Source organism: Lutra lutra, chromosome 17, assembly GCF_902655055.1.
Source record: "Lutra lutra chromosome 17, mLutLut1.2, whole genome shotgun sequence".
In the NCBI taxonomy this organism is placed as follows: domain Eukaryota; kingdom Metazoa; phylum Chordata; class Mammalia; order Carnivora; family Mustelidae; genus Lutra; species Lutra lutra.
The window spans coordinates 59,691,757-59,704,494 of NC_062294.1; the positions used below are offsets into that span (position 1 = coordinate 59,691,757).

Consider the following 12,738-nt stretch of genomic DNA (forward strand, 5'->3'; position numbering starts at 1 on the left):
TATTGCTTTAGTACTTGAAATTATCTCAGAATAAAACAGCAGTGAGATACAGACTTCAGCCGTTTAGAGACAGTGGCAGAAATAGTTATGGGGAATCCCACATTCCATCTCCCTACACATTGGTAAAAGCTAAGAAATGGTTATAACCTCTGAGAACTTTGAGAAGAAGGTTCTAAGAAGTCTGGAAAAGATAGACTCAAACAGAGCATGTGACTGCTATACCAATGTGCTTGATCATTCTGAAGCTTTTATCTCCAAAATATGGTTTTTTCATTCCTGAAAACATTGAGAAATACTACTGTCAATCAACCAGGGCGCCTGGGTGGCTCAGTGGGTGAAGGGTCCAGCTCTGGATTTTGGCTCAAGTCAGTCTGACTTCTTTTTTTTTTTTTTTTTTTTAAAGATTTTATTTATTCATTTGACAGAGAGAGATCACAAGCAGGCAGAGAGGCAGGCAGAGAGAGAGGAGGAAGCAGGCTCCCTGCCAAGCAGAGAGCCCGATGCGGGGCTCGATCCCAGGACCCTGAGATCATGACCCGAGCTGAAGGCAGCGGCTTAACCCACTGAGCCACCCAGGCGCCCCAGTCAGTCTGACTTCTGATGCTTGGGATAGAATAAAGCTTTGCATAACTCTCACTTTGTCTCAGTCTCATTCCCCTGGCCAGTCAGTCTGACTTCTAATGCTTGGCATAGAATAAAGCTTTGCATAACTTTCACTTTGTCTCAGTCTCATTCCTTTGATAACGGACCCCAACACTCTGATGCTTTTTACTAGAAAAGGGGTGGGGGGTACAGCCAAGGAATCACATTCTTGGCTGACATCCCCTGTTTGTCTTTGATTTGCAATCCACTTAGCATGGACCTACAGACTCCAGTTCTCATATTTATTTTCCTTCCTATTTCTGAGTACATCCCTTATCCATACCCAACCTAGGGATGGTCTGGAAACCAACATGTTAACAAAAATCCTTCCTCACCAGCCTCTGTCATCTTGCTTCCTGTGCACTAAGTCAATTTTTTTTTTTTTTTAAGTAGGCTCCACACTCAATGTGGGGCTTGAACTCTGAGATCAAGAATCATATGCTCTACCAACTGAACCAGGCAGGCGCTCCCTGCTTAGTCACTATTATTTGAATTAGAATCAGGGGTCATATTAAATATCCCATCCTCATGATGAACTGGAAACATTTCACAAGTATTATACCTGAAAACACTTGAAAGACTCCACAGAACATACTCATGGGAGTTGTTTTTTTTTTAAAGATTTTATTTATTTATTTGACAGAGAGAAATCACAAGTAAGCAGAGAGGCAGGCAGAGAGAGAGGAAGAAGCAGGCTCCCTGCTGAGCAGAAAGCCCGATGTGGGGCTCGAACCCAGGACCTGGAATCATGACCTGAGCCGAAGGCAGCGGCCTAACCCACTGAGCCACCCAGGCGCCCCTCATGGGAGGTTTTCTTAAAAGCGAAGGATGTAACATACCAAGAGAAGGAAATGCAGGGCCATGCTGGGGGTCGAACATCCACGCAGTTTCCCAGATTTTTATTCACACACTCTTATGATTCACTCCCAGATTACACCACAAATATGTGAGTGATGAACACTGGCTTCCAGAGTCAGAAGATTCCAGTAGGAGTTTTTATGCCTCTCTGGTAACACAGTCAAGCCAAACTAACCATTATGCCAGTTGGAAACCATCAGCAACGGAACCGGGACAAGGTGTGGTCGGGAAATTTTTGGATATTAAACAACATGGCCCTTATCTTAGCAGGTGTCTTAGTGGCAAAGACAGATACTCAGAAGTCCCTAGAAATAAAGCTGGAACTTTTTCAGTCCAATTTTAAACATTCTTAGATGAAACAAATGCACAATATATCAGAACGTGGGGAATTCTGCTAACATAGTAATTACAGGGAAACTTAAAAAATGACGGTATTAGAAAGGAGTTCTCATATAAATAACATAGTCCACCTTAAGAAAATAGGAAAAAGGCAAATTAAATCCTCTAGGCAACCTTATAATACTCCACTTTCTCCTCATGCCTTGGGGGTAGTCCTGCCTCAGTGGCAGCATAAATTGGCAACTCAGGAAAGCTGTTTCTATACGAGTCACCAAGAACATTGAATAAGTTGGGACACCTGTGTGACTCGGTCAGTTGAGCATCTGCCTTCAGCTCAGGTGGGGATTCCAGGGTCCTAGGATCAAGTCCCTCATCGGTCTCCTGGCTCAGCAGGGAACCGGCCTCTCCCTCTGCCTGCCACTCTCCTTGCTTTGTGCTCTTTCTCTGACAAATAAATAAATAAAACCTTTAAAAAAAAGAATATTGGATAAGTCACAAAAGCCACATCCCTGGAATCCCAGATCTCCCATCTCAATCCACTTTCCTGCCACCAAAGCAACAGTTCTGACCTGAGGCATCTATGGCCTAAGGGAATCCACGAAATATTTGGGTTATTTGTCCAGCAAGGGATCTTGGCCAGAGGAGACAGCTCTGGAAGTCCTGAAAATTTCTATATCTTCTCCCGCTCAGCCACAATTCGGGAGTACTATGAGCAGGCGCCTGTCGTGGGGAGCCCTCCCAGGGTGCCGCAACCACTCTGACTCCGTGTTAATCACGCTTTGTTCCTGTGTCCATTATAGCCCCAACCCAGCTCCTGTAGGTCTTCCCACCAGTGACTCCCACCTACTGAATTCTGAACTCAGACTTCTTGCCAGGTACCAGAGGCCATACTCCTCTTAATAGTGTCTGGGGATATGAAACATTCCATGGGGACAAGAGACCAAACTCACTCTGCTCTCAGATGCACTGGAGGTTGTCACAACCCCCTTCCTACGGTTACTTAGGGACTCATGAATTGAAGGCTGCCATGACAGGTCTCCCAAAGCTCCTAAGGCTTTCCTAGAAGACTTTCGGTGGCAACACAAATTAGGCCAAACCTGGCATGACAGCTTCTCTCTGCCATCATCATGTCCCGAGACATGGGAAACTGGGGCCTCCCATAAACTTTATCCTTTCATGTTGGTAGAACACAGATGTGTCCTCAACACACTCCACACAATGAGCAGAACCCTCCAGATTAAAAGCAGCTCAAAAGGGGGGGTGCCTGGACGGCTCAGTCAATTAAGTGTCTGCCTTCGGCTCAGGTCATGATCCCAGGATCCTGGGATCGAGCTCCATGTTGGGCTCCCTGCTCAGCGGAAAGCCTGCGACTCCCTCTCGCTCTGCCCCCCCCACCCCACTCAGACTCTCTCTAATAAATAAATAAAATCTTGAAAAAAATAAAAATAGCTCAAGAATAAGCCTTTTATTATTGCACTCACACACGAGTGATGTGAGGTATGTGCTTCCAGGGCTGAAGGCCATGAGACCACACACATCCACAGTGAGCATCACACGAGATGAGAAAGTCCATGAGGCTAAATCTTTGCAAGCTACCTGGAAAACCCATCTTGTGTGCTGATTTTTTCCATGCCTAACCCAGACAAAAGTAAGGAAATGAGCCCCCCCATGGACATGGAGGCCGATCATGACTCCTTCTAGGGACTGTGGAGACAGCACAGGTCCTCCTGCCTAAGCATGCTGGAGTGACCGACACGCACCGCGGGATTCGGGCAGACGGTAGTAGTGCTTTTAGCACTGACAAAGGGCCTTGGCAATTTACAATACACACACAGGTCCTGATATCACTGATGTACCAGGCACTTACAAGGAGCCTCCCCAGCGCAGAGGTTCATATGTGTGAGGTACCACTTCTGAACGATGGTGCCCTCACAAAGCCTACTCTCGCAGCTCCTCTCTGGTGAGAGCTGCTACACTGAACAAGGAGATGGCACGTTCCCTTTGTCTGGTGTGGATTTTCCAGGGCTGGATAAAGTTTGGTCCTTAGTAAAGGCTGTCCTAGGTCTGCTGCCAGGAATTCGCAAATGGATAGTAAGTTGGGGTAATGGCTAAAGGATTTCCCGCAACTGCTGTGGTATTAAGGCTTTTCTCCAGTATGAATCTTCTGATGGAGAACAAGTGTGTGTTTGCGGTTAAACTCTTTCCCGCATTTGCTGCACACGTAGGGCCGTTCTCCAGTATGAACTTTCCAGTGCCGAATGAGATTTGGCCTTTGGGTAAAGGCTTTCCCACATCTGCTGCACTCATAAGGATTCTCTCCAGAGTGAACCTTCTGGTGCTGAATGAGTTTAGAGATGCAGCTAAAGGCTTTCCCACATCGGCTGCACTCATAATCACTGCTGTGAATTCTCCAGTGTACATTAAGGTGGGAACTTTGGCTAAAGGCCTTCCCACATTTGCTGCACTCATAAGGCCTTTCTCCAGTGTGAGTCCTCTGGTGCAGAACAAGTGTGTGTTTGCGGCTGAACTCTTTCCCACATGTACTGCATACATAAGGCCTTGCCCCTGTGTGCACTTCTTGGTGTCTAATGAGGTTGGACTTACTACTAAAGAATTTTCCACAATTACTGCACTGGTCGAGTCTTTCACCAGTGTGAACTCGCCTGTGTTCAATCAGGCCAGAGACCTGTCTAAAGAATTTCCCACATTCACTGCACTCATAAGGCCTTTCTCCAGTGTGTATGGTCTCATGTTTAAAAAGGTCACAGCTTTGGCTAAAGAATTTCCCACATTTGCTGCACTCATAAGGTCTTTCTCCAGTATGGATTCTCTGGTGCCGAGTAAGCGTGTCTTTGCGGGTGAACAATTTCCCACATTCAAAGCACCTGTGATGCTGCTGTCCAGGGTGAAGGGCTGCCCCAGGCCTCATCCTCTTGTGGGGCCTCGTCCTAATATGGGAGACCTGGTGCTGAAGAAGGTCTGAGGTGGCTGGAAAGTCCCTTCTACCCTCACTGTGTGTACAGGTCTTCTCTGGCACATAGAATCCACAGCTTTTCACAGAGCCACTGTCCTCGTCTCTTCTGAAGGGTTTCTCTGCAGTGTGGTGCTGATGGACGTTTGCCCTGAGCCCAGGAGGCTTCCAACAGGCCCCACCACTGTGTGGTTCCAGCCTGGCTTCCTCCCCCTGGTATTCAGTCGGGTATAAGATTTCTTTCAATATTGAGCCAGATACATCCCAGGGATGGAGCTTCAGACCTGCCACTGGAGTCCTGACCGGTGACACTCCTTCTAAAGAAACACTCTGCTCAGGGGACATGGCCTCATCCTCCACCGCAGACCAACCACCTGAAAGCAGAGAAGTACTGCTGACATGCATGTCACACTTACTGGGAGGGGCGACCCCATTGTTAATATGTATGCGACATACCCAGGAGTACCTCAGTGGGGCCGTTTATAGGACAAGAAAGGTGGGGAAGGTAGAGGAAGGGGTTGCAATGCAGAACTGAGTCTCCAAAGGTCAGTGAATGAAGGGAGCCTTCTGAGGACAAGGATATATGGACAGAGAACAGCAAGTGGCTTCAGTAGGTCTCTGGCTGTGGAGATGGGAGAGTGCTATGCAGAAGGGCACGCGCAAGCCCAGGAAGACCCACTAACGAGTGTGTAGCTGGGGCTCAAGGGTTATTTATTTATTTATTTTTCATTATTTTTTATTTTTTTTATTTAAAGATTTTTATTTATTTATTTGACAGGCAGATCACAAGTAGGCAGAGAGGCAGCAGAGAGAGAGAGAGAGAGGAGGAGGCCGGCTCCCTGCTGGGCAGAGAGCCCGATGCGGGGCTCAATCCCAGGACCCTGGGATCATGACCGGAGCTGAAGGCAGAGGCTTTAACCACTGAGCAACCCAGGCACCCCTCAAGGGTCACTTAAGGGAGTGTGCACATCTCATGACACGTTAAATGTAGGCCAATGTTGCAGAACAATGCAGACCCAGCGGCAGGTGGGGGTGGCCTGGATGCCGGGCAGATGGAACACGGCAGGGGCCTAGAAGCAGAGAGGAGATAAGCTGCAGTATCAAGAATGGGGAAGGATGGGTAGAAATACAGTGTAGCCAGCAGCCTTGAAGCCAAACACTGGTATGAAAAGTTAGTACTGCTAGTTTTGAATCCAACCTTGATATCATGCCCTTCCCTCGCATCCACTTACCAGGTCCAGGTCCCTTCTGAGTCTTCCTTTCTGTGGCTGGAGCCATATCCACCTGGTCAGCTATCTGGGGATCTGCCCTCTGTTCCACTGGGGTGACTAAGTGCGATCTGGAGGATATAATTCCTAAGAGAGACAAATGACAGGTGAGCAGCCACTACTGGCCAGAGCAAGGCATCCTATGAGACTCCGTAAGTTAAAAAAAATTATTACCAAAACAAAACAAAAAAACACAACCTTGGCAGTGGGGTGGGGGAGGGCGCCTGGGTGGCTCAGTTGGTTGAGTGTCTGACTCGGTTTCAGCTCAGGTCATTATCTCGGGGTCGTGGTATCAAGCCCTACGTTGGGCTTTGCACTCAGAATGGAGTCTGCTTGGGATTCTCTCCCTTTCCTTCTGCCCCTTGCCCCACTCATGCTCTCTCTGTCTGTCTAAAATGAATAAATAAAATCTTTACAAAAAATTTTTTTAAACCTTGAAGGACGGTTTTGGAGGAACTGCCCAAAGATACCCGTAAGTAGTGACTACGTGAGTACCTGTAACTCCTGGTACAATTAAGCTCCAGAAAATGTCCCCTAGAGAAAGGGAGCAGAACCTTAGGCATAGCAGTGCCATCATTCTGGACAGATTCACAGGCCCCCAAAAGGAGCACGACTATGGGATCCATTGGGCAAACCACACCTCATGCCTCTCAACCCTTCACTGCAAGGCTTCAGGACTGGCTCGCTAGGAGATGAGAACACTCCATACAGCGCAAACCGGGCACCCACAGCCGCTACTTCAGGAAACCTGTCAAGGAAGCAGCGCCTATGACCTGCCCATGGGAAGGACAGAGCAGACCCTGGAGAAAAAGAAAAAGCAGATGGGATTGGCATGCAGACCTTACCCAGTGAGGCTAAAAGTGCAAAGTTCTCCAGCATCACATCCTGATATAAAAGTCTCTGAGAATCATCAAGGAGCATCCATTCTTCCCGGGAGAAGGACACAAAAACGTCCTCAGAGATCACACAGACCTGCAATGACATGGCCAGCACGGTCCAGGAAGTCTCTTGACTGAGTATCCCCACTCTGTCTACCCACAACAACGTCATGCTCACCCTCTTCCCCACGTGCCAGCCAATCCCCCGGGGGGACCCTAAATCATGCCAGGACATAAGCCCGGCTCCCTGTTCTCACGGAAGCCCCTGGGAACGGGGCTGCAGGACCATCAGTTCCCACTCCTATTGTGCACATCACTTCTCAGACTACACCTCTCACACAGTTTCTGTTACCCACCACGACTCTTCTCCCCCATACCACAGACAGCACACCAGACTCCTCACATGTCTGTCAAATAAATAAATAAAATCTTAAAAAAAAAATTATAAATCCAAAATGGGATTCACCAGGATAAGATCAAGATGTCATCAGGATCGTGTTCCTTCTGGCAGTTCTACAAAAAAAAATCTTTCTTTATCTTTCCCGATTTCTCAAGACCTTCTGCATTCCTTGACTCCCTCCCCCTTCTTCAACTTCAAAGCCAGCAATTATTATCACTCTGATGTGTTTACTTCCAGAAATCTTCTCTGACTCTATCCTCCTGGAAATACACTGGGCCCAGTGGTAATCTCTTTGTGTTGTTAATATACTTAATCACACACATAAAATCCCTTTTGTCACATGAGGTAACACAGCCAGAGGTTCAAGGGATTAGACCATGGATGGCCGGGGTGCCTGGGTGGCTCAGTGGGTTAAAGCCTCTACCTTCTGCCCAGGTCATGATATCAGGTTCCTAGGATCGAGTCCCGCATCTGGCTCTCTCTGCTCAGCGGAGAGCCTGCTTCCCCCCACCCTCTGTCGACTCTCTGCCTACTTGTGATCTTTCTCTGCTGAATACATAAATAAAATCTTAAAAAAAAAAAGTAAACTAATGTTAAAAAAAAAAAAAAGAACATGGATGGTGTGGGAAGCCATTATTTTATCTATTATACACATGCTGTGCCCTCACGGTCTGACCTTCCTATCCCCACCTAATCCTCTGAACATCCATTTGACAACTGATGTCGTCCGTTCGGTTGCCCGCCGTGGCATGTTCACAACTATGAGTCCTCTCTGCCTACCCCCACCTCCCACAACCCACTTTGGTAAACAAAACAGGCCCGAGTAAAGTAACAGAAAACACAACCTGTTCTGCCCCCTTCGTAGCAATCACTCTGACACAGCTCATCAATACTCATTGGAACTACAGGCCTAGTCTCCTTGGATCTCCTGCGGTGTGACCACATATAAATATAGCATTCTTCCAGTTATAAAATAAGCCATGGGGTGAAAAGTATAAGAAATACAGTCAATAATATTGTAATAATTTTGTACAGTGACTACACTTATCTTGCTGAGCATTCATAACGTATTTAACTATTAATTCACTACTGTGAAAATTAACAAGGGAAACCTCACTAAAATGGACTTGGGAGGTGCGGGAAGGGGGTGCCTGACCACTCAGCGGCATCTGCAAACACCAGGAGACAGACCTCGCACATGGAAACCGCTTTCCGCAACCTCGTCCCAACAGCCCAGCCAATGAGAGAGCATCACAGTTCTCAGCCCAACCAATGTGAGAGGATCACACTCTCAGCCCACCCAATGAGAGAGGAGCACAGCTCTCAGCCCAGCCAATGGGAAGCAAGTATCCTTCAAACTCCCAGATTACTTCAGCGGCCTTTTTGTAAGAACCTTCCCAGCTTCCCCCTTTCCCCTAAGAAGCGGATTGCTCTCCTCTGTTTGGGAGACTTGCAGATGGTTTTGCCATAGTGTGCCTGACCCGCAGTTCTCCTGCCAGTCCCAAATAAACCCATCTCCTGCTGACAAAATAACTGGCAGTTTTATTTTTACAGTTAACACTATATTGTACACCTGAAACTAATACGTCAACTGTACTTCGACTAAGATTATTAAAATAAAAATAAAGTGGTTTAAAAAAAAAAAAAAACGAATAAATACAAACATAACAAACACACACCTCTGCAACAACCAGCAGAAGCCAAACCACAACCACTGCAGCAACTGACCCGGAGCGACAAGAGCCAGTAGAAAGCGCCATTTTCCCGAACTTCTGTGCCTGCTTCTCATCTGGGCCAGTCAGCTTTCCCACCGCCTTGCCTGCCTCTAAGTCTCAGCCAAAGTGATGGTGCCAGCAAGCTCTGAATCAATAGCCTTTGCTTGTTCCCCGCTGGGTGGGCTTCTTTTATTTCCACCCCCGCTGCCACCAGCACCCCAGCCCTCCACCATCTTCCGCAGTCTGCAGCAGGGGAGCCTGCTGAGCCCGCTCCAAGCTCCGCATGGCTCCCGCCACCCTCAGAACAGAGGCTGAGCTCACCCTTTTGGCTTCGATCCTGGCCCTCTGCTGTCTCCACCCGAAAGGAATGAGACCTGTGGTGTGTTGAACACAGCTCAGCCTCACCTCCAAGCGCCTCGACCTGCCTACGATGGGTTTATCTCTCTGGGTCCTGTTGGGGAATCTCTCCACGTAACTGCTTGTTTGGATTGAGTCCATGTCTTCAGGGCCCACAGACTTAATTCCGTGGACGGAATGAAGGAAGACGAATCCCATCTGGAGGAAGGAGCACACAGCCATGAGCTCAGTCCTTCCTGGAGCCTGTGGATAAAACAGGAGCAGCAGCACAATGGCTGGAGATGGAGATGCTAGTGCTCCCCTTGGTCACTCTACACCCCTAGAAACCAACATACCATATGGGGCTCTAATAATCTTACAGCACAGGGGCAAGAAAAGCGGTAGCCAGGATAGCCACCATGATGGCTGCCATCTGGGCTTGGACCTTGTCGTGGTGTCCAAGGTGTGTGAAGACCTCCACTTGTGGTGCAAGTGAACTGTGGGCTCTGTCTTCCTTGTCTCTTTCATTATCTCCTCTGGGATGGGGGTGGGGCTCTGGAGTTTTGTGATTCTCCTCTGGAACCAGGTCACACTCACTGGCTTCACCCTGATGTTCTGAGGCAAGCTTGCCACCTCCTTCCCTGTCTTTCTGAGTGCCATCAGTGGTCTTCACATCACAGCATCCCCCATCCCTGGGCCCAACCCAGGAAACTTCAGGACCCCCTCCTAAATCTGAGGACATTAGGCTCTACAAGAAAGTGTGCTCAAGACAGGACTTTTCCAGCATGTGACCTCTGGTGGGGGCTGGGGTGGGACAATGACCTTGACACTGCTGCCTCTTAACCACTAACCTTTGTGTGCTTGGCCAGCATCAGCCCAGTGGCCTTATGCAGCTGACTTGTAGGGCCAGGGCCAGGAAGGGTGCCTCTGTGCCACCAGCTGCACAGGCTTAGCCAAGTTACTAGGATGTTGATTTTAGAAGAAGCAACACATTTTAAAATCCTTTTTTTGAATCCTTCTTCCCAGGATGGGAAAAGATGAAAGCAGCTTGGATAACTGTGCCCAGGCTGGCAGCACAACTAAGTGCAGTTCACACCTGTTTTACTGACTGTGTGTCGGGATAGAGGCTGTAGAGTCCCCTGGGTCTCCTGGGGTTGCCCAAAGGGGATCATTCTCGCAGCTAAGCATATCCAATCAGTGCCCATGACTTTCCTCCACAGCTCAAAGGGCCTCTGTGCACCTTTCTGTGCTATAGCTTTGGTCATGTTAGAGAGGTAGAATTTAGGATTCCCTTGATTTCCTGCACAAGGTTTCACACCATTGGACTTAATCTGAACCCTGCCCTCTGGTGTGTGGGGGGGCTCCATGATCTCTGACTAACCGTAGTTTCCCAGCAGTCAGCTGTCCCCTCTGCCTGTGGGAAGCCTGCCTTAACTCTCTGAGCAAATCTCCCAGGTTGGCCCACCTGCCTCCCAATACACAGTCCTCTCTGAAAACAAACCAACAAAACAAAACAACAGAGCCACCACGAAGATGACTCCAGAAGTTCTGCTGTGACTGAAGCACAGACAGAAAAAGACCCCTTCTCCTGGGCCATCACTGGCGGGAAGTTGCCACCTCACAAAGCAGAGCCTTCTGGGTACTGTAGTAACCACCACTCCGAGGGGCTCAGGAAGAAAGCCAGGGTCATCAGCAGGTGGAAGTCGAAGGTACCATTTACTGAAAGCCTAAGGTATGCTGAGCCTGCCAGTTGCTCCCAAGCCATATTTTGTACTCCACACCTCCTTTTCAAGTCTCCAGCAGGTGGACCATGTCCTAAGCCATGAATGAACTGTCTCTGGCTATTTCAGAGGTTCAGGATTTGTATATCCCAGCCTCACCCCTCCTAATCTTTTTAAAATATTTATTTATTTGAGAAAGAGAAAAAAGAGAGAGAGAGAATCCACAAGTAGATTGCCCACTGAGCATGGAGCCCAACCTGGAGCTCAATCCCAGGACCCTGAGATTATGACCTGAGCGAAAACCAAGAGTCAGACACTTACCCGACTGAGCCACCCAGGTGCGCCTCACCCCTCCTAATTTGGGACATGAGGTAAACAGTTTCACCTTGTGATACAAAATAAAAAATGAAGACAAAACTTCCCTGGCAGACCTCTGTGATGATATTTACATGTTCCTCAGACGTAATGCTACATTCTTTAAAATGACAAGAAAAAATAGTACCTACATCTCGGTGATGTTATATATAAACGAACCTCATCACCACAAAACAGGGCTCTCACGCACCCATGCGGTAGAAATGAATCCAGATTGCCTACCTGCAGAGTTAAAGACAGTATCTATCAAAACTCAGACCCATACCCAGACTAACAAGTAGCCTTAACAGGAATGGTTAAAAATTTTACAGGATGGCATAGTGTGTACAATCTGTGACATTTAAAATTATTCCAGGAGAAAAGTTATCAAACATACAGAACGCTGTTATACATTTTGAGTAGCCCGCTGCACAAAGGTTATGTTTTTTTAAGCAAGGTAATTCAACATTTACAATTTAAGAAATATTTTTTTCCTTTGGAATACATGGTAGCTAAAGGAGGATGTCATTTCAAATTTTGTAGCACACTTCTTCTATATCTTATGTTCAAATTCAGAAATGTTGAACTTGAATTATAACCAATCACATGGTGTTTGGGTTCAAATTGGCAATGGAATCTGGCAGATGGCATCTGACTTCAGGGCCTGAGCTCTAGAGGGAAGCTAACTGGGTCTGCAGCAAGTAATCCCATTACTGACTATGGTTCCTTGGACAGGAAGCCTCACCTCTCTAAGCCTCCATCTCCTCATCGCTGACATGGGGGAAACAATAGCATCTAAAACACAGGGTGGGGGCGCCTGGGTGGCTCAGTGGGTTAAGCCTCTGCCTTCAGCTCAGGTCATGGTCCCAGGGTCCTGGGATCGAGCTCCACATCAGGTTCTCTGCTCAGTGAGGAGCCTGCTTCTCCCTCTCCCTCTGTCTGCTCTTCCCCCTGCTTGCGCTCTTTCCCCCAAAATAAGTAAAGAAATCTTAAAAAAAAATAAAATAAAATAAAACACAGGGTAGTTGGAGTTCTTGCCTGGGGAACTACATGCTATCTTCTGGTCATTCTCCCAACACCACTTGAAACCCTTCACATTGGAAGAAAGTAACTCCTGACCACCCACAACCCTCTTAATCTGCACTAATGATTCAGAAGGTTCTGGGCGCTCGTCTCCGGTGGGAACCAGAAACTCATCCCCCAAACCTCTCCAACTCTCCTGAGGTAAACTGGGCCTCGGGTGGTCTCTAGTCAAT

General features: G+C 47.8%; 1 protein-coding gene across 6 annotated transcripts in view; it reads right to left on the reverse strand.

The window, feature by feature from the left end:
• Positions 1–3,262: 3,262 nt before the first annotated feature.
• The window catches only part of C17H19orf18 (chromosome 17 C19orf18 homolog), a 36,553-nt gene continuing 27,077 nt past the window's right edge, over positions 3,263–12,738 (reverse strand). For 2 of the 6 annotated variants that reach the window (XM_047710787.1, XM_047710783.1), the window contains exons 2-4: positions 6,924–7,050; positions 6,043–6,165; positions 3,263–5,184 (exon numbers count right to left, since the gene is read on the reverse strand). In XM_047710787.1, the coding sequence (XP_047566743.1) occupies positions 3,977–5,184; positions 6,043–6,165; positions 6,924–7,050 (1,458 nt within the window). In that variant the 3' untranslated portion in view covers positions 3,263–3,976. Of the gene's footprint in view, positions 5,185–6,042; positions 6,166–6,923; positions 7,359–7,422; positions 7,469–12,738 lie in introns of those variants that run through there. The other 4 variants (XM_047710786.1, XM_047710785.1, XM_047710784.1 and 1 more) reach the window with 3 other exon arrangements.